General features: G+C 41.7%; 1 protein-coding gene across 1 annotated transcript in view; it reads left to right on the top strand.

Annotated features, from left to right (window-relative positions):
• The window catches only part of pappa2 (pappalysin 2), a 641,043-nt gene that overhangs the window by 420,094 nt on the left and 194,604 nt on the right, over positions 1-26,345 (top strand). Inside the window, exons 13-15 of the mRNA XM_041207795.1 lie at positions 15,124-15,337; positions 16,161-16,326; positions 24,056-24,233. Of these exons, the coding sequence (XP_041063729.1) occupies positions 15,124-15,337; positions 16,161-16,326; positions 24,056-24,233 (558 nt within the window). The remainder of the gene's footprint in view (positions 1-15,123; positions 15,338-16,160; positions 16,327-24,055; positions 24,234-26,345) is intronic.

Genomic DNA, 26,345 nt, shown 5'->3' with positions numbered 1-26,345 from the left:
TAGGAAAGAAATTTGTGAGGAGGACACAAAGAGTCTGCAAAGGGATAAAGATAGAACATACGATCATACAAATAAAGAGCAGGAGTTGGCCATTTGGCACCACATGCCTGCTCCCCAATTCAATCATCTGATTTTAACCTCAACTCCAAATTCCTGCCGACCTCCAATAGCTTTTCACCACCCCTCCCCCCTTGCTTATGAAAAATCCATCTAACTCTGCCTTAAAGACATTCAAAGATTCTGCTTCCTTTTGAGGAAGAGAGTTCCAAAGACTTACGAACTTCTGAGAGAAAAAATGTTTCCCTCATCTCTGTCTTAAATGGGTGACCCTTTATATTTAAACAGTGACCTCTAGTTCTAGATTGCCTCACAGTAGGAAACATCCTTTTCACATCCACCCTCTCACGACCCCGCAGGATCTTATGGGCAAGTTTTCCACCTGTTGGTGGGGTTGTGCGGGGGTGGGCACGAGCAAGCAGGTTGGCACACCGCCATTTTACGTGGGCGGGCCAATTAAGGCCTGCCCTGCGTGATGTCCGTCAGGAAACGTTATGTGCTCCCTGTGCGGGCAGGGGTGGGGAGGGATTCCCTGAGCTGGGAGTGCGCTCTGTTGCGCATGCGCACAAAATAGTGCACAGATCTCCCTGAGGCTAAGTGCTGCCTCAGGGAGATTGGCTCAGATTTTCGACTTTTAATAAAGGAGTTTAAAAATTTTCCCTGCCGTGCCTCCTCATGGACTGGGACATGTCCATAACTTTCATTTCAACCTTTCATTAAAATTTAAATAACCTCGTGAATCCTCATCCCGCCAGTGGATGAGGTTTCATGTCTTTTCACAAGCCCACCTGGCTGCCAACCTTAAGATTGGAAGGGCGGGCCCATTAATGAGCTGAATTGGTTTTCTAATGGGCTTAATAGGCCGTTGACAGGTTAGCGGGTGCGCACCCGACTCGGCTGCGCCTCTGCCGACCTGAAAATTGAAATGACACGGGGTGACGTCAGGAGTTCCACCCGATGTTACCCCGCATCATTTTATGGGTCGGTGAGCGGACCCCACCCCTGCTCACCGACCGGAAGTTCCTGCCCTATATGTTTCAATCAAGTTGCCTCTTTCTCTTCTAAACTTAAACAGTTAAAAGCCTAGACTGTCCAACCTTTCCTCATAAGACAACCCTCCGATTCCAGGTATTAGACTAGTAAACCTTCTCTGAACTGTTTCCTACACATTTACATCCTTCCTTAAATAAGGAGACCAGTACTGTACACAGTACTCCAGATGTGGTCTCACCAATGCCCTGTATAACTGAACGATAACTTCCCTACTTTTATATTCAATTCCCCTTGCAATAAATGATAACATTCTATAAGCTTTCCTAATTACCTGCTGTACCTACATCTTAACCTTTTGTGATTCGTGCACTAGAATACTTAGATCCCTCTGCATCTCGAAGCTTTGCAATCTCTCATCATTTAGATAATATGCTTTTTTATTCTTCCTGCCAAAATGGATTTCACATTTCCCCCATTAGCCTCCATTTGCCAGATCTTTGGCCAACCCACCTAACCTATCTATATCCCTTTGTAGCCTTCACATGTCCTCGTCACAATTTACTTTACTACCTATACTTGTGCCATCAGAAAATTTAGCAACCCATACCTTCAGTCCCTTCATCTAAGTTATTTCTATAAACTGTAAAACATTGAGTTCCCGGCACTGATCTCTATGGCACACCATTCGTTACATCTTGCCAACCATAAAATGACCTATTTATGCTTACTATCTGTTTCCTGTTAGCTAGCCAATCTTCTATCATGCCAATATGTTACCTCGTACACCCATGAGCTTTTATTTTCCGTAATAACCTTTGATGTGGCACCTTATCAAATGCCTTCTGAAAATCTTAAGTACAGTCCAGCCACTGGTTCGCCTTTATCCACAGCACATGTTACTTCTTAAAAGAACTCCAGTAAATAGGTTAAACATGATTTCCCTTTTATAAAGCTATGTTGACGCTGCCTGATTACCTTGAATTTCTCTAAGTGCACTGTAAGACGTCTTTAATAATAGCTTTTAACATTTTCCCAATGACAGATGTTAAGCTAACTGGCCTGGAATTTACTCTTTTCTGTCTCCATCCCTTTTTGAATAAAGGAGTTACTTTTGTTATTTTCCAATCTAATGGAACCTTCTCTGAATCTAGTCTATTTTGGAAATTTAAAACCAATGCATCAACTATTTCACTGGCCACTTCTTTTAAGACCCTAGGATGAAGCCCATTAGGATCCAGGGACTTGTCAGCCAGCAGTTCCAACAATTTGCTCAATACCACTTCCCTGGTGATTGTAATTTTCTTAGGTTTCTCCCTTCCTTCCATTTCCTGACTTACAGCCATTTCCGGGATGTTAATTGTATAGTGAAGACCGATGCAAAATCCCTGTTCAATTTATCTGCCATTTCCTGATTTTCCATTATTAATTCCCCAGACTCACTTTCTTTACGGCCAATGCTCACTTTGTTTACTCCTCTTTTTAAAATATCTATAAAAACTCTTACGATCTATCTATTTTTAGCTACTTTTCTCTCGTGTTCTAATTTTCCCCCCCTTGTTGATCTTTTAGTCTTTCTTTGCTGTTTTTTATATTCTGCCCAATCTTCTGACCTGCCACCCATCTTTGTACAATTATATGTTTTTTCTTTAAGTTTGATACAACCTTTAAATTTTTTAGTTAACCAGGGATGTTGGGTCATCATCTTGGAATTTTTCTTTCTTGCTGGAACATATCTATTTTGTGTGTTCTAGAATAACCCCTTAAATGCCTGCAACTACACCTCTTTTGACTTATCTCTTAAACTAATTTGCCAGTCCACTTTAGCTAGCTCTATTTCCATGCTATTTGCCCTTATTTATGTTTAAAATACTAGTCTTAGACCCCCTCTTCTCCCCCTCAAACTGAATATAAAATTCAATCTTTTTTTTCAATCCATTTATGGACGGTGGGCATCACTAGCTAGGTCAGCATTTATTGCCCATCCCTAATTGCTCTTGAGAAGGTGGTGATGGGCTGCCTTCTTGAACCGCTATAGTAGCTATACCCCCAGTGCTGTTAGAGAGGGAGTTCCAGGATTTTAACCAAGCGACAGTGAAGGCACATTGATATATTTCCAAGTCAGGATAGTGATTGGCTTGGAGGGGAACTTCCAGGTGGTGGTGTTCCAGTGTATCTGCTGCCCTTGTCCTTCTAGATGGTAGTGATAATGTGTTTGGAAGGTGCTGCCTAAGGAGCCTTGGTGGGCTTCTGCAATGTATCTTGTAGATGGTACACACTGCTGCCACTGGTGGTGGAGGAAGTGAATGTTTGAGGATGGGGTGCCAATCAAGCAGGCTGCTTTGTCCTGGATGGTGTCAAGCTTCTTCACTGTTGTTGGAGCTGCACTTATTCAGGCAAGTGGAGATTATTCCATTACACTCCTGACTTGTGCCTTATAGATGATGCACAGGTTCTGGGGAGTCAGGAGATGAGTTACTCACCACAGGATTCCTGTCCTTTGATCTCCTCTTATTGCCATAGTATTTATGTGACTAGTCCAGTTCAGTTTCTGATCAATGGTAACCCCCAGGATATTGATATGGGGGATTCAGTGATGGTAATGCCATTGAATGTCAAGGGGCGATGGTTGGATTCCCTCTTGTTGGCGATGGTCATTGCCTGGCACTTGTGAGGCACAGATGTTACTTGCCAGTCATCAGCTCAAGCCTGAATGTTGTTCAGAACTTGCTGCATTTGGATGTGGCCTGCTTCCATTTCTGAGGAGTCAAGAATGGTGTTTATCATTGTGCAGTTATCAGCGAACTTTTGACCTTGTATTGGAAGGAAGGTCATTGATGAAACAGCTGAAGATAGTTGAGCCGAGGACACTCTCCTGAGGAACTCCTGCAGCGATGTCCTGGAATTGAGATGACTGACCTCCAACAACCACAACCATCTTTCTTTGTGCTAGGTATGACTCCAACCAGCGGAGAGTTTACCCCCTGATTCCCATTGACCCCAGTTTTGCTAGGGTTCCTTGATGCCACACTCTGTCAAATGTGGCCTTGATGTCAAGGGTAGTTACCTCACCTCTGGAGCTTAGCTTTGTTTATAGAGGGTATACTGAAATGGTATCAGTGCTTTAATGGTATTTATAGGGGGTACAGTGACCTGGTATCAGTGTTTTAATGGTATTTATAGAGGGTACACTGATGGTATCATTGTTTTAATGGTATTTATAGAGGATACAGTGACATGTTTTAAGTGTTTTAATGTTTTTCTTTGCTATTTACAATTCATTCACTGTCATCGTGTCAATGTTTCAATGTTGTTTATAAATGTTACAATTTCATGGTATCAGCTTTTAAATGTTGGTTATAGATGGTGCAGTTCCATGATGTCAGTGTTCAAACATTGTTTGTAGATGTTACGGGTTTAATGGCTGTTTCTAGGTGGGACGGTGTCAGGCAATCTGTGTTTAAATGTTATTTATAGATTTTTCAGTTTCATGGTTTCAGAATTTAAATGCTGTTTCTAAATGATACAGCGCCATGAATCAGAGTTTAAGGGCTGAATTTTCCCCCTATCGGGGGTGGGGGGGGGGGAGGTGTTGTGCGGGGGAGCAAGCGTGAACCCGCCATTTTATGTGGGCGGGCAACTAAGGCCCGCCCAGCGTGACGCACACCCGGAAGTGCTGCGCACTCTCTGTGCAGGCGGGGGAGGATTCCCAGGTTCGGGGCTTGCACTCTTTCACACATCCGTGGATGAGATTTCATGATGAATGCGAAGGTCGCCTGAGCTCTTCGCCTGCCCGCCAACCTTAAGGTTGGATGGGCGGCATTTTTAACAACTATAATTACTTTGTTAATGGCCTTGGTAGACCTTTGACAGTAGGAGGGCATGCAGCTGACACGGCTGCACACCCACCAAACTGACAACCTAAATGACGCGTGGTGATGTCGGGACACCCGCTCGATGTCATCCGTGCGTCATTTAACAAGTCGGTAAACGGGCCCTGCCCCCGCTCACCGATGGGAAAATTCTTCCCTAAATGTTCTTTATCATATGCGCAGTGCCATTGTATCATTGTTTAACTGTAGTTCATATATAATATAGTGGCATGGTACCAGTATTGGAACATTATTTAGAGGTGATGCAATGCCTGGTATCAGTGTTTAAATGTTGCTTATAGATCGCCTTGGGCCATGGTCCCAGTGTTTGTGTCTATAGATGGCACTGTGGCATGGTATTAGCATTTAGGTTCTTAAGTGCTTTCAAAGGAGGATGGCGAGGAATTGCAATGCATGTTGTAAATGGTAGCAGTGCAGTCACTATGACAGCATATTTTCTATTTCAATGTGAGTAAATGTTTTTTCATTTTAATCTTTGAATTACGACTCCCTCGCTAACGCTTTGATAAATGACATAACCTTTTTGTAGCATTATTTTGTATTCCTAGCCCATCATTATGACACTCTCTGATGTACCCAATTGCTAATCTATGCTCTCACCCAATTCCCTATGATATACCTCAATCCTTGTCTGTAACAACTCCTGATGTGCTGCAGTGCCTCAGTATCTCACTCTGATGTATGGACATTGGCACAAGAACAGCCTGTGGTCCAGCAAGCCTGTCCCAACAACTGTGGTATCTTCTGCATCACACTGGGATGCCATGCAATCCTTTCGGAGGGGTGAAAACCAGATAAAAACCACTGACGAGTTGGAAAGAAATCTGCAAAATTCCTCTCTGACACCTTAGCCAATTGGAACCAATCCAGGAATTGACTCTGGGTCTGATTAATATTCTTAAATACGTGGCTCTTCTATCACTCAAAACCAGTGCAGCTCTTGCTTGAAGTAACTGAGTGAATCAGTGCTTAGTGCATGAGGTGGTGCCTGTTGCTCTGAACATGAGAAATAGGAGCAGGAGTAGGTCACACAGCCCCGTGAGTCTGCTCCGGCTTTCGATAAGATCATGGCTGATCTGATCTTTGCTTCAACTCCACTTTGCTGCCTGCCCCCATAACCTTTGACTCTCTTATAGTTCATACATTTGTCTATCTCAGCCTTGAATATATTCAAAGCCTTTCGGCATTCATTGTTCCCTGTGGAAAGAGTCCGGAGATTCAAGACCCTCAGAGAAGAAATTCTGCTTCGTCTCTGTCTTAAGTGGGCAACGTCTTTTGCCCCTTTGTTCTAAATTCTCCATGAGGGGAAACATCCTCTCACCATCTACCCTGTCAGACCCCCTCTGAGTCTGATGTTTCAATAAGATTACCTCTCATTCTTCTAAACTCCAATGAGTATAGGCCCAACCTGCTCAACTTATCCTCATAAGACAAACCCTTCATCCAAGGAGTTGAACCTTCTCTAAACCGCCTAAAATGCAACTATATCCCTCCTTGAACTAGGAGACCAAAACTGTTAAAAACTGCATATACTCTAGGTGAGGTCTCCTCAAAGTTCCATACAGTTGTAGCAAGATCCCCCTACTTTAATAGTCCAACCCCTTGAAATAAATGCCAATATTCAATTTTCCTTCCTAATTATTTGCAGTACCTACTTGCTAACTTTTTGTTTACTGTACAAGGACATCCAGATCCCTCTGTACTACAGCATTCTGCAATTTCTCCCTAATTAAGTGATGCTTTGCCCTTCTATTCTAACAAGCAAAACTGACAATCTCACAATTTCCCATAGTATGCTCCATATGCCAGCTGTTATCCCACTCACTTTATCTATATCTGTAGACACTTTGTGTCTTCCTCATAACTTTCTCTCCTGCCTTTCTTTGTATCATCAGCAAATTTGGCTTCAATATACTCAGTGCCTTCATCCAAGTCACCAATATAGATTGTTAGTAGTTGAGGCCACTGCACTGATCCCTGTGGCACTCCACTAGTTACAGTTTGTTGACCTGAAAATTACCCATTTATCCTGACTCTCTCTTTCCTGTTAGTTAGTCATTCGCCTATCTTTGCTAATATATTACCCCCAACATCATGAGCCCTGGAGCAGTAACCTTTTATGTGGCACCTTATCAAATGAATTGAAACCCTAACTGTAGCTACACTGTAGGACAGAGCATAAATCAACAAATTATAAGGAAGGTACTATACTAATCATGGGATATTTTTAGTCCTCATATAGTATAGATGGACCAAATTGGGAAAGGTAGCATTGAGGATGAGTTCATGGAGTGAATGTGGGGCAGTTTCTTAAAGCAATGCATTGTGAAGAGCTTTTCATTTTGTCTTTTTACCATTGTTCCCTACTCTGACCCTATTGGGTTGGTGCATTTCTGTTTGTACACTCAATCCTTCATGTTACACTCAGGTTATCATTACCTATATTTCTGCACTGCACTATCACCTTGTCCTTTCTCTTTACTCTTCTAAATTTTCCCTCACTTGAAACCTCCCTGCCCCCTCCCCTCTACACACACCACTCTATTTAGTTTAAAACCCTTTTTTCTAGCCCTAGTTATTCAGTTTACTGGGACACTGGCCCCAGCATGGTTCAAGTAATGTCCATCCCAATGGAACAGACCCTTCTTTCCTCAGTACTGGCACTAGTACCCCATGAATCGAAACCCATATCTCCACACCATCTTTGAGCCACATATTCAACTCGCTAACCTTATAGACCCTATATCGATCTCCTTGTAGCTCAGGTAGTAATCCAGAGGTTATTACCTTTGGTTCTGCTTTTTTATTTAGTCCTCGTACTCCCTCAGCAGAATCTTCTTCTTTGTAACATAGTCTTATTGGTATCCACATGGACTATGACATCTGGATCCTTCTCCTCCCACTCCAATTTCCTCCCAGCGATGAGGAGATGCCCTTTACCCTGAAACCAGGCAGGCAACATAGCCTTTGGGATACATGTTTTAGGCTGCAGAGAATAGTATCTATCTCCCTAACTATATTGTTCCCTAACCTTACTCCATTCCTTTTAACAGCCCCACCTTGAATTGCCCCCATACCATGGTGCCTACCAATTTACCAACATGCTACAGCTGCAACACATCACCTGCACTGCCATCTCTATTGTATTTTACTTGACTAAGTAGATTTTGAAATATCACTCAATTGTCTATTTATAGTTTTTAATCTAGTTAGTAACTTGTTTAATTTATTAAATTTAATTCTATGCTTTAGGTCTTTACTATAGCTATAGTCCTAATTTACCCAATATTTATATATCAAGCAGCAACTCTTATCCCACCTCATCAATTTCACACACCTGCCAAATTCCTTTATACTCTGGTGAAATCTGCACTCACATGAAGCTGCTCTGTGCTGCAATAGATACTATTCTCTGCAGCCAAAACTCTTGTTATTAATTCACTTACAGTTCTACCTGCCCTGAGTGAAATTTTTAATTTCCTGACTTAGTTTAAACCAATGCCTTAGTTCAGGGAGAAATAGAAGAAAAAAAGAGAATCAATCATTTACCTGCTTTCCTGTCATGTCACAATTTGATTGCTTTTCTCTGTTTTTTTGATTCAAAAGCCTCTCCTGCTGCTGCTCTCATCTAGCTTGGTATGGGGCTCAGGCTTATCCCATCCCCACCACCGCCACTCCTCCCTCCCCCACCACCAGTCTCCATATCCAACGTTCCATTCTCCACCATTTCCGCCTTTGCCAGAATGATGTCACCACTGACACATCTTCCCTCCCTTTCAGCATTCTGAAGGGACTGTTCCCTCTGCAACATCCTAGTCCCCCCTCAATCATCCTCAACACCTCTACACACCCACTTCCCACAGTATATTGCCACGCAAGTACAGAAGATGCTATACCTCCCTTCTCACTGCCCAGGTTCTCAAACACTCCTTCCAGGTGAAATAGCGATTTGCTTGCACTCCTTTCAATTTAGTATAATGTATGCGCTGCTCACAATACAGTCTCCTCTACATTGGGAAAACCAAACACAGATTAGGTGGAATGTCTCCATTCTGTCTGCAAATGTGATTCTAGTCACCTGCCATTTTAATTCTCTGCTCCACTCCCACTCTGACCTCTCTGTCTTTGGCCTCCTACATTATCCACTGAGGCTCAACTTAAGCTCAAGATGCAGCACCTTATCTTTCGATAAACAGCCTTCCAGACTTAACATTGAATTCAACATTTTCAGAACATAATCACTGCCAATATTTTTTTGTTTGTTTTTGGTTGGAAACTTTTGTTAGTGATTCTACATTTCCAATTAACACTTACTGTAGACTCAACTTGTCTTGGTGCTCTAGGATTTTGGTCCCATTGTAATAAAAGCAAAAGAACAATAAACAGCCATCTAGCTCTCACCCCGCACACACTCTTGCCCCCCCATGCACTTGTCAAGCTTCCTCCACGGCAAGTCATCCCCCCTCCGCTCATCCTCCATGGCCCCTTATGCCTTCCATGCAAACTTATGCCCTTCCACCCACTGAAATGCCCTTCACACTGTCCATGCCAACTTATGGAACTTCCATGCCAATTCACCCAGTATACACTTTGTATAGAACCAATGAGCCCTACAGTAAAATTGGCATGCATGAAAAACCTTTAAAAATAGTCGTACATTCATAGTTCCTACTTAAAAATAATGCTTTTCCACAGTCTTATAAAAGTGTCAAGCATTTGTGTCATACCTTTAAAGTATCAGTAACAGAAACTACAAGCACTTGACACCTCTTTAGCTTGTGTAAATAAACATTGTGCAATTGACAGAATGGGTCTAAGAGAAAGAGCTGTCAATCAAGCAGTGTTTTCCTTGGGTTCTTTTTTTCATTTGCAGAGTGTGAGTGTCGACGGCTAGGCCAGGATTTATTTCCCTTCCCTAATTGAGCTTGAGAAGGTGGTGGTGAGCTGTCTTCTTGAACCACTTCAATCCCTGTGGCATAAGTACACCCACAGTGCTATTAGGGAGCAAGTTCCAGGATTTTGACCCAGTGACAGTGAAGGAACAGCAATATATTTCCAAGTCAGGATGGTGAGTGGCTTGGAGGGGAACTTCCAGGTGGTGGTGTTCCATATATCTGCTGCCCTTGTCCTTCTAGATGATAGCAGTCGTGGGTTTGGAAGTTGCTGCCTAAGGATCCTTGGTGAGCTTCTGCAGTGCATTTTGTAGATGGGACACACTGCTTCCACTGTTCATCAGTTGTGGGGAGAGTGAACGTTTGTGGATGGGATGCCAATCAAGCGGGCTGCTTTGTCCTGGATGGTGTCAAGCTTCTTGAGTGTTGTTAGAGCTGCACCGATCCAGGCAAGTGGAGAGTATTCCATCAATCCTGACTTGTGCCTTGTAGATAGTGGGTAAGCTTTGGGGAGTCAGGAGGTGAGTTACTCATGCAGGATTCCTAGACTCTGACCTGCTCTTGTAGCCACAGTATTTATATGGCTAGTCCAGTTCACTTTCTGGTCAATGGTAACCCTCAGGATGTTGATAGTGCAGTTGTTTCAAAAGTCTAATGGATGTCTGGACTCTCAGCCAAGAATACATAACGAAGCTTGTTATAGGGGGCATGAGGTGCCATGGCAGTGGGTGGAGGGCATAGTCATGGCATGGGGAGGGGTGGTATGAGGAGGACCTTTTGCACTTGCCTTTCAAGAGCTTCCCTCATGCAGACTATCGTTCATGAAATCTCTGAGGTGCCGTGAACCATGACTCTTTGAAAAGCTGGCCTGACTCAATGAAAATTGCAGAGATCTAGGACATTCCTATCCCCGCAATGGAGCTGGTCAGGTTGGGAGTGCCAACTTTTCTGCAGAAGAAATGTTCACTCTGTTTCTCTCTCCACAGGTGCTGCTAGACCTGCTGAGCAATTCCAGCATTTCTTGTTTTTATTTTTGGTTTTAACAAATCCGTGCTGGCTTTCTTCAATTAATCTACACTTGTACAAGTAATTTTTACTTTTGTTCCAGATTATTGTTTCTAAAAGCATTCCCACCACTGAGGTTGAGTTGACTGGCCTGTAGTTGCTGGGGTTATCCTTTCACCCTTTCTTGAAAAGGGATGTATTGTGATTCTCCAGTGCTTTGGCATCAAAGGAGGATTTGAAGATTATGGCCTGTGCGTCTGCAATTTTCTCTCTTACTTCCCTCATTATCCTCTGTGCCCTATCCAGTCCTGGTGGCTCATTAACTTTAAGTACAGCCTGCCTTTCTAATGCCTCCTCTTTATCAGTTTTCAGCCCGTTCAATGTCTCAACTACTTCCTTCTTCACCATGACTTCATTGGCATCTTTTTCCTTGGTAAAGAGAAATACAAAATACTCATTTAGTATCTTGACCATACACTCTGCCTTCATGCAGAAATTCCCTTTTTGTTTCCTAATGGGCCCCACTCCTGCTTTTATCACCTATATGCCTATAGAAGATTTTTGGATCCCCTTTTATGTTAGCTGCCAGTTTCCTCTCGTACTCTTTCTTTGCTCTCTTATTTCCTTTCTCACTTTCCCTTTGAATTTTCTATATTCAGCCTGCTTCTTGTATTATCAGCTTACTCTCTATCCCTTTCATCATCCACGGAGCTCTGGTTTCTTTGTCCTACATTTCCCTTTCTTGGGAATGTATCCAAATCATCTCCTCTTTAAAGATAGCCAGTTGTTCCATTACAGTTTTGCCTGCCGAACTTTGATTCTAAGTTACTTGGGTTAGACCTGTTTTCACTTCCTGAAGTTGGCCCTCCTCCAATATTTTTTACTTTAGATTGCTCCTTGTCCTTTTCTATAGCTAACCTAACCCTTACGATAATTTGGTCACTGTTCCCTCCATGTTCCCCTACTGACGCTTGATCCACTTGACGCATGTCATTCCAAGGATTGGCTCCAGCATGCCTTGTTCTTTAATAGACCAGGAACATACTTATCAAGAAAATTCTCCTGAACACAATTCAAAAATTATTCCCTCTCTCTGCCCTTTACACTATTACCATCATTATTTATATTAGAACAATTAAATCTGTTATATCTTTAACTTTTTCCAGGACTGATGAAAAGTCATTGATCTGAAATTGTAACTCTGCTTCTCTGTAAGGTTGGACGGACCATGAAAAAGCGGGGGCAAATGGAACTTTAACAGTTTTAATTGTCTACTTAAATGTTGGCGGGCGAGCTTCTGACACCCTCACATACCCACCGACTGAAATATTGAATGAGCGCAGGATGATGTTGGGACGCTTGCCCGACGTCATCTCGTGTGATTTTGCATCCAATCAGGTCAGGCGTGCGCCCACACACCACCCTAAAAATTCTGCCCATTGAATCCACAGCACAGGTAGGAGGAGGGGGAGAATGAGGGGGCATCATTTGGCCCACTGTGCCTGTGCTGATTCTTTGAAAGAGCTTTCTAATTAGTCCCACTCACCTGTTTTTTCTCCACAGCCTTGTTAACTTTCCTTTTCAAATATTTATCTAGTTCGTTTTGGAAGTTAGTGTTGATTCTACTTCCATCACCCTTTCGGAAAATGCATTCCAGAACATTATAAATCGCTGTGTAAAAATAATCTCCCTTGTATTTTGTTTGCCAATTGCCTTAAATTGATGTCCTCTGTTTAGCAATCCTTGAGCCCTGCCACTGGAAGCAGTTTATCCTTATTTACATTATCGAAATCCATCATAATTTTGAAAATCTCTATCAGACTTGCTCTTAATCTTCTTTGCTCTAAGGCAAACAATCCCAATTTCCTACTCTCTCCACATAACTGAAGCCTCTCATACTGACATGCCTGGTGTTACTTGTATATTAATTGTGTTTAATTATATGCAGGTGGAAGGCATTAATTGGAGTTTTACTTAAGCACATATAAAGAGACACTTAGTGAAACTGTGGTTTGGTTGAGTTAGGAGATATGTGCTTATAATGTTTCACTCTGTAAATAAATATAAGAATAAGCAAAGATTGGCTCCAGTATCATCCTTCACCAAGGAGCTTTCTGGAATATAATACTTAGGGCCTACTGTAAATACAGTACTGTCCTAGCTTCTAAAGAGTCAGATAACTAAACTATCATTTCCAGAATGGAGTGCAATGTGGGCTGCTTACTCATCATTTAGACAGTGAAACTTTTCTGAGGTAGCTCCGTGCTGTCTGTCAATTAATGAGGCTTAACCTCCTCTGATTCAATTTGTCAAGCCACAAGGAAATGAGCTGTTAAAAGTGGAATGGTAGAATGTTCATCCACCTTCAGGCATGAAGGCAGTTTATGCAACACGTGTGGCTCATTGCAGCAGCACATGGAGGAGCAATGATTTATGCTGTCAATGATCTGTTGCTGGAGCTACTTTAGAACATTCATGCAGTACTTAGAAATCCATCGCTAAATTCATTCAGTCACATAACTGGCAATAAAAGAGCTGCAATAGTACAAGTTTAAAAATAAGTTCCAGCTCCCTGAAGGCTCACTTGGCAGATGCATTGGCTGGTGTGCAACTGTGTCCTACAGACTAGGAGAGGCCTAACTTCAACACCTGACAGTTCTTGGCTTGGGTGGTGGTGTTAGTGGGAAAGAAATAACTTGCATTTATATGGCACTTTGGCTGTGAAGCATCTGGGGATGTGCAATGAAGTGCTTTTGAAGTGTTGCCTCTGTTGCATTTAGAGAAACATGGCAGCCAGCACACAGCAAGTTTCCATAGACAGCGATAAGTGACCAGGTTGAGGGCTGAGAGTTGAATGGGCCATTGAGAGAAAGCTCCTAATCACTGTATGGAGCTCTGGCTTCTTTTACATTCATCAAAGTGAGAAAATGGGACCTTAGTTTAACACCTCAGTAAGGCACTCTCTGAGTATTGTAGTGAATTATTAGCCTAGATTTTGTGCTCAAGTCTCTGAAGTGGGACTTGAACCCACGGCCTTCTGACTAAGAAGTAAGAATGCTAACACTGAGCCATGGCTGATACAAACTACAACTGGCTTTTGCATCCCAGACTATGAAAGGGGATAAAAACAACTAGGATTTCTTCTCTGTATCATTCTTGTTGGAGTGTTTGCATGCATGGACATTGGGCATGGACAGGGTCAGTTGTATTTTGTGTAAGTTATTTGTTTCCATATAGCAATTCCAAAGAACAAAAAGAGTAAATCAGAAATGCCAGCAATTGTACTGGTGTCACTATTAAAGATGCTTAGAATGTAAGGGATGAATTTGTGGGATACGGATTCCCTTTAAATATGTTGGACACATGTTGGTGCTCCCAAGTGTCGTGTCATCATATGGAGAATGTGCAGTTCTATCCACAGCTTCCTCTTCTTCTGTAGTTATTTAGGTCCCAGCTCCAGGCACAGATGTATGTCATCCATTCCAATTTACTATTTTGCTATTCTCTTTGCATTTGCTATTTTGACCACATAAGTTATAGTGTAGATTATTGCTGCCTTCCAGGATTGTATTAGACAATCTATTGAGTTTATTGCTTGAAAATAGAAGCCTAGGACCAGATTACTCATGACCTCTTGATCAAGTTAAAGCTGTGACCCGGGGAGAAATTAGTTCTTTTAAAGAATGAAGAGGAGACAATCTAGAACCTGTGTTAAGCCTCTTTATCATTGTGAAGGAAACCAGTTTTGCATCAGAGAGGCTTTAATGGCCTTCTAAAGGTATTCGTAGGCTCAGACCCAGAAGAATCTGCTAACTGGAGAATGCCACTTTCCCACAGGAGCTGACTAGCACAACAATCAAAGCTCACCTGGAAGCTAACATCTAGATAAAACACCCGTAGGAAGGTAGCAGATAATTTATGGTCTCTGTGTGGCCGTAGGAAGTAGAAGTTTGTGTAAAGATTGTAGGTTCTGTTTTTCTGGAAGTCAACACCCTGAGAATGGAGAGGAGAAATCTGGTGAGGAGAAAATAGACAAATTATAGTATAATAAGACAATACTTAATACAACAGATGTTGCAGTTAGAAGCCCTCAGTCATCAACGAGTTCATTAGGACTAATTGGATCTGTACACTTGAGTTTGTTGTTAATCAAGGTTAAGTCAAACTTGCTATTTACTGGAAGTCTTTCATTCATCAAAGGTAAAGGGGATAAAATGAACACTGCATGTTTCTTTTTCACTCAGGTTGTCCTTCCTCTTTCATGTGCTTGTCTTATTGCATTCCAGGTGCTCATGAGCTGAACTGCCAGAGGAACCCACTGATCATAAATGTCACTTACAACCACAGCATCCCCTTTTTTAAGACGGCATCAATGCTGCTGAACTTGTCTTCGCCGTTAATAGCTATCTCTGGGGTAGCTCTGCGCACATACAGTCTTTTCAATCCTCTCGCCATGTCCAACTGTGTAGAGCAAGAGAGATACAAGAAACACAAGCACAGGTATTACTTCTATACTCCTAGCCACAATTCTTTATGGATGAGCCATTTTTAATAATCTACAAGATGGAGACTTGTTAGCTAATGGAGCACTTTGGGCACCTTATGACAGCATCAAGTCTTTTCAAGTTAGGCATAGGAAGGGTTGGATGCAAAATAATACTCCACTACCCTGCTTCAATAAGTATCTAAAGAACTCCCAAGAAATGTCATGTTTCCTCATTTCTCAAATCAGCCAAAAATAGTTCTGCATTAAAAGCATTTTTCTGTGGCCTCTGCTCCTTCTAAGAAACTGGATGGAAACTACCCAAGCCCAAACTGTAGACCTTTACAGCCATCAGATAGAGAAGACTGTCATCCCCTCATCCTGGGCTGGATTTAAACCTAGATCCAAAAATCAAAGCCCAGTATCTAAGACCTCACCACAGACTCAATTTTTAAAATGCAAACTGACACAGAGTTCATTTAACCTGTCCTTTTCTTCAGCTAGCAGCTTAAATAAATGTAATCTGCCAGAAGTGAGTGGTTTCCTATCTGATCCAAATCAATTAGTGGAGACCCCATTTTATCATCAGAATCAGGATGCAGTTTAACGCAATCTTTCCATTTAATTTTTGGATAACAAATTTGAGGCCAACACCAGCAAAGTGTTGAGTACTTTGCATTCACTAGCCCTCCAAAGCAGTAAACCAAACTTATTTCCTTTACCTCTAGTTGTGTTTGATAATCAAGTTTCACATTCAATGAATGAACCAGGTAGCAACAATTTACCTTGTATACTCTCAGCTTTAACCCAATTAACCCTTACACCTCATTTCTGTTACAGCTGTGCGCAATGTTCCTATGGTCAAAGCCAGTGTGAAACATTGTCGGTGATTCATGCGACCGTCAACTGCACTGTGGGCAATAGTGTGCAAGTGGACTGCCATGTCACCTGCGCAAAAGGATTGTCTTTGAAAACCGTATGTGGCAAACACGTTGTTCCTCTTCAGGTATGTATTATATAAGCTCTGTCAAAAGAAATCATGATATGGTTGTTAAGGGATGGTGGAAGACAGCGTGACCTTAAATTTGGGGTAAGGTGCCATTCTGAGAGTTAGAACCCGAAGCAATACCAAATAAGAGGGCCCAGCTGTTTAAATCTAGCCAAATCATGGTAGGCAATGATCACTTGCAATGATAAGTGTACACACTCTAGAACACCTCCCTTAATGCCTTTCAGCATCTGTCATCCCAAGTCTTAAGGTTTTACAATGCTGTAAAAGGAGGTATATAGGGCAGCTTGTGCTATGCGGCCATCTTAATGGTCTAAGCTGCCAAGTCCAATGCAACTTATTCATCACCCAATTACATAGTCCAGGCTTTAGCAAAGAGACACGCCACCCATTAGCCTGGCTTGCCATCCAAGTCACTGACAGTTCACTGGACACTAGAGCTGCCCCCATCCACAGATGCTTTGTCCTTGATCTTGTAGCCTCAAATAGGGTGTGGAGAAGGTTTTGGTCCAAGGATGAGGGATTTTAGCTAGAGATTTTAGTTGGAGGAGCTGGAGTTGTTCTCTTTCGTGCAAAGAAGATTGAAGGGAGATTTGATACAGGTGTACAAGATTATGATCAGCTTAGATCAAGTAGATAAAGAAGAGGTGTTCCCATTAGCTGGTACAAGGACTGAGGGCACAGAGATGCGTGATTGGGAGGGGGGAGGGTGGTAGCGAGGTGGCAGGGTGGTGTGTGAAAGAACTTTCTTACTGTTTTTACGTGGAGTGTTAATGACCTGGAGTGCACTGCCTATGTGGAAGTAGAGATGATGTATGATTTGAAAAGGAAATTGAATGGATTGGGATAGAGTGGATGAATGAGACTGACTAGATTGCTCTACAAAGAGATAGCATGGACTAAATGAGCCAAATGACCTTCTTTTGTGCTGTAATGGCTTTATGACTCTTTTCAACCTGGGATTTTGAACACACACTGGAAACAAAACCTTTTATTTACATGCCTAGGAATTCTGAGCTGTGAGTCATGTGTCTTCCACACCACAAGCTTTACCCACATTAGAGTTTTCAGTTGTTCTGAAAGGTCTTCTCCTCTTCCCAGTTTGATCTTCAAGCACTGCACCTTAGGACTCACGTCCATCAGGTGCTCACTGTATTCTGTATACATTACCTTGAAGATCCCGGTTGATCCATGTAAAGCTTTAATACATGGGAGCACCCACTGTCACATCTCTTGTAAGCCCTCTGGTTAAATGGCGAATAGACTCGACTATATATTTCCAGGTGAAAATTCATCTCCCTTGCTTGAAATTAACAAATAAATAAATCACAACAATGCCCTTTGTCTCCTTTTCTTTACTGTAACTGCTTTATCCTTCCTATTTCAAGTAAAATTTGCAGTTATATCATAATGCAACCATGCAATTTGATTATAGCTTCTAACGAATGTCTGGAATGAAATGTCTGTGGTTCAGTTTTATACTGAGGGCTCCAACTAATGTAGCATGTGGTTTGGATAGCAGCAAGTCAAAATTACACATACATTTGTCAAAACCATAGATTTTTCAACATTTATTGCATTCTGTCTAATACATTCAGCTTATGTTATAGAATGTTAGTGCTCTATAGTGTCTATCGAAGTAATCAATTTAATGCGGAAACTATTTGTAATGGGAGATGGAACTATTGTATAATATATATGGTGAGTGTACAGTTTCCCATTCTGCTTTCGATTTTCAAATAATTCTGATTAAGCTTGTCAAACAAAGGAACTTGTAGTTATCCAGTGTCTTCCTCAACCTTGGGATATCCCAAAGCACTTTACAACTAACTGAGCACTTTTAACGTATAGTCACCATTGTCATGTTGGGAAGCATAGTGGCCAATTTACACATAGCAGCATCTTACAGGCAGTAATGAGATAATAATCAGATAATCATGTTATTAGTGATGTTGGTTGAGGTATAAATATTGGTCAGGACAACAGGGAGAACTTTCCTGATCTTCAAATAATATATTGGAAGACTGTCCTCTTGGTGAATAATCACATTGATACTTGCTTAACCCAATGGTCTCCCATATGGACTAATTTCCAACTGAAAGTAGAAAAATATTTTTATTAGCTACTTACATAATGCATGCCCCAAGTTTTCTGGGTGCCACAATAGTCTCAGTTAATTCTTGCTATAAATTTTGACATTCAACTTTTTCAATGAACAGTCATGGATTAGATAGTCTAGGTGACTGAATTTTCCATTGGTCTAAATCAGTCAGGTCGTCTTTTCCTGAGGGACAATGGCTTAGCTGTATAGCCAGGAGTTCAGTTCAGTAAACTAAGATCTCTGCATCCAGTGAGGAGTTATCATAACAATCTTGGCTCTCATATGTATTGCACTAGCTCTCTTTTGTGCAAAATATCAAGAAGGAAGAGGACAGCTACAGTAGCAATTCCTGCTTCCTTTAAATCATGCTCACGATGTCATAAAATTGCTTTACAGCTAATGAAGTACATTTGGAAGTGCAGTACTGTTCTAATAGAGATGGAGCCCATTGATGTTATATGGAGCAGAAAGTGGGCTCCTCTCCTTCCCTCTGTAGAAAAGTTTGTTCTGACTTAGGGCACCATCTCACTCTTGATGATCAGAATTATTGTTATTGGCATTTTCAATTCAGTGAGTGCCTACAGTATGCTTTGCAAAAGCCAATGGATCTGTACACTGACGAGCTTCATTACTGTGCATAGCAATATCACAGCTTATGATGACCAATTAACCATTATTAGCCTCTGATGTGTCACTGGATTTTCTGAGGAGACCAGATGCTTGGGGCTTAATTCTTAATTAAAGTCCTCGTTGAGACGGAAAATCATCTGTTTCAGTGATGGAGCAGGTGTGATTTCTGTAGATCCAGTTGCCTGTACTCCCATTGTCTTGGGAAGATTATCAACTAGCAGGCCTTATTGAACAGAGCTCATGAATAGTCTGGCATGCTGGTTTACAAAGCTCAAATGTACTTAAATAAACTTTTTCTTTGATCTTTCTTCAAACACTGGAAAATGCCAGCTGGGTTTGCATTTGGGGAGGAATATGCTGGCAGGGGATACTAACCCCTGGACAATCTGGCACCTGGTTCCTATAATCTTATCTTGGGAAAGTTCCATCTGGGAAGTCTCCAATTTTGCTGGGTGCTGCAATTACATGTTGCTGGGTTTAAGCACTGAACGCTGTTTTAGCCTCCTTAAATGGGAGGACTAGACTGAATTCCTAAATTACCCCTGAGACGGTGCTTGCAAGTGAAGCTCTGAGATCTTGCTATGTAAATTTCACAGATAAACGCATAATAATTATGCTAAAATCACCATGAAATGGAATATCTTATTACTGGTAGCATGCCTGCTTCTTGTAGTCTTAAGGACCTAGAATTATTGTACTGCAGTTGAGCTTCAGAATCCACTGCTTAAAACTAACGCTGCTATTTCTTGAACTACTCCTGTTAATGAGTTCTTGATCTAATGTAGAGATCCTTCAATTTTGTTGATGGACTAGCAAACAATCTCTACCGTTCTTGTCCTTTCTCCACTTATGAATTGTCAGACCTGATGCTTGTTGATGCAATATATAGGCAGCTAGCCCCTGCTGGACCAACATGAAAGTTGTTTTGGACATCTCCTATCGCTGCTTAATAACTGACATACAAAGCCAATGGCAAGACTGTTGTGCTTGGATGATGCGGTATTCGACCTTGGTGAAGACTTTGATGTCTGATGAGTCCAACACTGATCAGCTTGACTGGGATCAGGAAAAATACAAAAATGAATGAGATTAATTCAAGTTCATTATGTCCCTGGCAATGTAGGATATTTCTGTTCTGGCTAGCCTGGAATCTTTTGCGATGGCAGTTCTTTGGATAGCTATAGAAAAGCTCTTACAAAACGCAAACCGTATATATCCAGCCTTTGGCATATAATTGATAATTTCCCAATTGTTCTTAAACTCAAAATAGAGTTGCTATCCAAAGCATTGTTAGTTCATGTCCAAAGGGCAGTGTTCAGGGATTATTCCTCAAACAGCTTTGGAAAAAGAACTGATATAAAGATGGAACTAATACATGTGATGGCAGATGGCAAGTGGACCTCTATAGTGTGTGGTAAAGGCAAGCCATGTAAAATATGAATACAGTTATCCTCGCTTCAGATTGGTCATGGTAAGATGAAGAACATTATGTAATCTTCTCCCATGACTCACTCATTCCTGGGACCTCAGAACTATGACAGTCTCAATTTTATTTAAGGCACTTGCCCTGATATGGTCTACAAGCTCTTGGGCAAACTCTTTATCTGGTTTTCATTCCTCTTTTCATTACAGGTATTGGCTCTGCATCTGGGATCCACAATGGGAAAACAATTCCTTTGTGTGTTTTAAGTTATCAATCTGATAAAGGGCAGAAATGCCAGAAATGGCACTGAATAGTTTTGAAGTGAAGTTGCTGAACCTTGATAAATGCACATGTAGTTTGCCAAGAAATGTAGTTTGGATCAGTCTTTCTCTGAGCTTTAGGTTGAATAAAGAGTTCAAAGATTCATCAAAAGAAAAGGACAAGCATAAAAACAAAACAAAAACATATTTTTCTCAAAAGTGTTTAGAATTTGACAATGCATTATCCTTACTAAGTGAAAGGTTGAACACCGCCATGGTGGAATATTTAATGTTGTTTTGTTCATTTTAAAAAATAGGATTCAGTAGGAAGAATTATGTGGTCCATTGGAATTCTATACAATGAAAGTGAAAGTTTGGTTCATTACAATCCTACAAAATTAGATTAGATAGGAAGAGCTGAATCCCATTGGCACTTTAGAGAGGATAGGAAGAACTGTAACCCACTGGGATTTTAAAGAGGATAGGAAGGGCTGTAGCCCATTGGAATTTTACAGAGGATAGGAAGGGCTGTAGCCCATTGGAATTCTACAGAAGTACAGAAATCACAAAAAGCTAGTGGACATGCAAAAATACATTAAAATACTGATAGCCTTCATCTCAAGGAGGCTGGATACAAAGGTGTGGGAGTTATGTTCCAGTTCTATAAACCTCTGGTTAGAGCCCATTTAGAATACTATGACAGGTCTGGGCACTGCATCTCAGGAAGGATAGAATCATAAGAATTTATGACCTAGCAGGAGGCCATTCAGCCCATCATGTCTGTGCCAACTGAAAAAGAGCTATCCAGTCTAACCCTGCTTTCCAACTCTTGGCCCATAGCCCTGCAGGTTGACGCATTTCAAGTGCATATCCTAGTACTTTTTAAAATGCGATGAAGGTTTCTGCCTTGACCACTCTTTCAGGGAGTGGGTTCTAGACTCCCACCACTTTCTGGGTAAAAGTATTTCTCCTCAACTCTCTTCCCCTCCAGTTCTTCTGCCAACTACTTCAAATCCAAGCCACCTGGTTATTAACCTCCCTACTAAAGGAACTAGGTCCTTACTATCCACTCTATCTAGGCCCTCAGAATTTTATGCACCTCAACTTAATCTTCCCTAACTCCGACCATCCAATCTTGTGACATAGCTAAAATTCTTCAGTTCTGACAATGTTCTTGTAAATCTGCTCTGCACCCAACCTGATGTGATCACATTCTTTCCTATAATATCATACACCGTACTCCAGCTGTGACCTAATGGTTTTGTACAGCTTTTGTTCTTCTGCTTTAGTTGTGTTGGCATCACAGGCTAATATCGGCATTCCACCAAGATTTATATGGGTTGCGCTAGCTAAACTAGGCATGACATACTGAGATGGTAATCCAGATAATGAAAGCCTTTAAACGGAAATAATTTAAAGATGGGTCTTGAAGGTTTCTAGTGTTGGGGCTGTGACCATTTCCTTTGGCAGTTTGTTCCATTGTGGGATTGTCCTTGGGAAGAAAGATTGTTAATACATTGTCTTGGAAACAAATGGTCTTCGTAGTTCTAGCATAACCATTCTGCTCTTCGATTCTGTGACAGGAACATAGGATCAGGAGTAGGTCATTCAGCCCCTCAAGCCTGCTCTGCCATTCAACTAGATCATGGCTGATCATCTACCTCAATGCTACCCCCATAACCCTTGTCATTAGTGTATAGAAATCTATCGGTCTCTGTCTTGACTGAGCTTCCATAGCCCGCTGGGGTATTGAATTCCAAAGATTCACCACGCTCTGAGTGAAGAAATGCCTCCTCATCTCAGATCTAAATGGCTTGCCTCTTATTCTGAGACTGTTCCCTGGTTCTAGAGGCCTCCCCCCCACCCTTACCACCACCACCCCCCCCCCCCTCGCAAGAGAAAACATCCTTTCTGCATCTACCCTGACTAACCCCTTAAGGAATTAGTAAGTGTCAATGAGATCACATCTCATTCTTCAAGATTCTAGAGAATACAGGCCCAGTATCTTCCATCTCTTCTCATAGGAGAGTGCCACCCTCCCAGGAATTAGTCTGATGAACCTCCACTTCACTCTTTCTATGGCAGGTATATGAAGTTAATGAAGGAAAGTATTTTGTATATTTTCTTAGTCACTTTATCTACCTGCCTTGCTACATTTAGGGATCTGTGGACAGGCACTATAAGCTACCTCTATTCCAATACACTTCTCAGTATCAATTGATATATTGACAAATTCACCAGAACAAGACCTGGGCTAATAGGGTTAAATTATAAGCATAATTTGCATAGACTCAACCTGCATTTCTTGAATATAGAAGACAAAAGTGTGATGTCATTGAGTTCTTTAAGGTGATTAAAGTGATTGATAGGAGAGTTCGGAACAACCTTAAAACTAGAGCTTGGGCATTCAGGGTTGATGCCAGGAAGGATACTGGTTATCTGGAAATCTCATCCCAAAAAGCTGCTGAGCCTAGGTCCGTGGAAGAATTCAAAATGGGGATTGGTATGTTTTTGTTCAATAAGGGTATTGGAACCAATGAGACTAAATAGACTTAAGTTATAGATCAACAATGACAGTGGAATAAAATCAAGGACCAAATGGTCTACTCATATTTCCATGTAGTTTTTTTTACTCTGTTCTCCTCCTGTGATATGTTGAATCAAACTTCAGAAGCATCATTGTTTGCTTCACAACAGGTGAGAGGGGAATGGGAGGATGCTACCAGTGGGACATGGTGATCCCTTGCAGTGAGAATAGACCAATATCACAACCCAGAGACTCTGCAATTAACCCACCCAAGCTGCACTTCTAAAATCTCTTTTGACATAGAAAGAGTAGAGAAATTGTATTGCAGAGCAGTAGATTGATAGGGTTAGAAAACCAGAGATGATCACTGGGTTCCTGGGCTTGAATCCATCCTAAGCCATTAAATGCACTTGAGCAAATGCCCAAGATAAGATGTCCAATCTATATTCTCCAGTGATGACTAGTTGCATTGCCCTGTTATTTTTCTAGCACAATTGAACCTGCAATGTTCCATTGACTATTTGTTGAGTTGTATTTTTAATCAGTAGAGTAACCAATTATTAGTTCAGCTTATTTGAAAGGAGTTAAGAAAGCAATAACTACTTTGGGAGGTTATTCCCAGGCATGTATCTTGCTTGAGAATTACTAATATTGTACTGTATCGTTTTTGAAAATGTAACTTTGGATTATTGGATTTTAAAAATTCCAGAGTATTCTATACTGATGCTTTGAACAAGTGTAACTGATCATGGCAATTAAAATTTGTTTCGACTTCGGTCTTTCAGAGAAATGTTTCCCTTACTTGCAAGTATGGAAAATGGGACCGAACTGTGACCTGCGACCCCGTCAACTGTGGATTTCCTGACCAGTCACATGTTTACCATGCCAGCTTTTTCTGCCCAGAGGGTACCACCTATGGAAAGCAATGCATCTTCTCCTGCAACCCACCAGCTAAACTGCAAGGTACAAGAATACAATCATTCAGAGTTTTGCTTCAAATAATGAAAGCTTTTGAAATGGGAGCACTGAAATCTCAGTATGACTTGCCCATGCGTAAGTATGTTAGAAGAAAAACAGTCAACCTCTCCCTGCCCCAAACAATAGTTAGAAAAGCTGCTGCCCAACTGAACCAAACAGAAATGTCCAGGTTTGATCCCTGGTCTGTATCAAGCTACCTACTCTCAGGATGCAGAGTGGACAAAACATGCTCTCAGTGTACTCTGGTGACTCAAGATCACTTAACAACTTATACTTATAGAGCCTTTAATAAATGCTCCAAGATGCCTCACAGGCGCATTATAAAACTAAGTATGACACCAAGCCACATAAAGGGAATTGGGCCCGATGACTGAAAGCTTGATCAGAGAGGTAGGTTTTAAGAAGTGCCTTAAAGGAGGAAAGCGAAAGAGGAGGAAAGATGTAGGGAAGGAATTCCAGAGCTTGCTGACCTAGGCAATTGAAAGCCCAGCTACCAATGCTGGAGCGAATGAAAAATAACACTGAGCTTTTGGATGATGTCGCCAAGGGGCAGCATGTAGATGACTCTGTTCCCCCAAATGAATTCCCAGATCCAAATTGCTCAGCACTTCCCACCTTACCATCCCTCTGTTATTAACCATCGCAGTGTCCTCTTGAAATAAAATACACCACAGAGTAGCCATTCCACGCTGACGCCATCCAGCAACACTTCCATTATTCCATACAACACTCAATAAATCACTCTTCTTCATTCCCTTAGTGCCTGTCTTGCGGGTATCTTTGCCTGGTTTAGTGCTCAAATGTAGTGCTACCCCAGTAAGCTCAGCATGGCTGGTAGAAGGCTGCAGACTTTCAATGGGGGAGACTGTAGATGGTCTTGCAGGACGCCTCAAACAACTCTGGGTGACATGGTGCAATACCATCCTTAATTCTGTTAACTGTTTCTTGAGCGCTGTGACTCTGTTAATGTTGCAGTAAAGCCTTGTTATATCTAATTGGAATTGCCAAGCTTACTTGACCAGTCACACACATACTGTGGCTACAAGAGCAGGTTAAAGGTTGGATCACTTGTGGTGAGTAACTCACCTCCTGACTCTCCAAAGCCATTCCACCAGCTGCAGGGCACAAGTCAGGAGTGTAATGGAATACTCTCCACATGCCTGGATGAGTGCAGCTCCAACAATACTCAAGGACCATGCAGATGGCTTGATTGATGCCTCATCCACTACTTTAAATATTCACTCCCTCCCACCACTGGTGCAATGTGTCTGCAGTGTGTATCAAATGCAAGATGCACTGTCGTAACTCACCAAAGCTTCTTTGACAACACTTCCCGAACCAGTAACCTTTACCACCTAGAGGAACAAGGGCAACAGGCACATGGGACCACTACCACTTACACGGTCCACTCCAAGCTACACTCCATCCTGATTTGGAAAACCTGTTAATGCTAACTGCAAAGACTTGGAAGTGTGCTGTTGATGTTTGTATAGTAAGATACTGTAACTTTACATCGTACTGTGTAGGGTCACGTCGCGGTAGTATGTATGGATGTAATATTGGCTTGGATAAGGAATTTGTTGGGAGTAGCATACAGGGAGTGGGGATGGTGGGTCTGTACTCAACTATCAGAGTAACTGGTGGCATCCCTCAGGGATCTGTACTGGGCCTTTAGCATTTCATTATATTTATAAATGACATGGATGAAAGAATAGAGAGCTGTATATCCAAGTTTGCTGATGATACTAAGTTAGATGGCACAGTAAACAGTGTAGATACGTGGGAGCAGCAAGTTACAAATGAACATTGATAAATTATGTGCATGGGCAAAACTGTGGCAGATGGAGTTCAATGTGGGGAAAGTGTGAGGTCATCCACTTTGGACCTCAGAAAGAGAGATCAGAGTACTTTCTGAATGGAGAGAAGCTTGGAGTTGTGGATGAGCAGAGAGATTTTGGGCTCCAAGTACAGAAATCTCTAAAAGCAAGTGAAAATGTACAATGGGTAAGTAAAAAGATGAATGGAAAGTTGGCCCCTTTATCTCATGGGATCTGCAATACAAAGGGGTGATGCTATCTATGAGCCATTAGATAAACT

This window comes from Carcharodon carcharias, chromosome 16 (genome assembly GCF_017639515.1).
Source record: "Carcharodon carcharias isolate sCarCar2 chromosome 16, sCarCar2.pri, whole genome shotgun sequence".
Lineage (NCBI taxonomy): Eukaryota > Metazoa > Chordata > Chondrichthyes > Lamniformes > Lamnidae > Carcharodon > Carcharodon carcharias.
The sequence above is the reverse complement of the archived record's forward strand: the minus strand, read 5'-3'. Positions and strand labels throughout refer to the sequence as shown.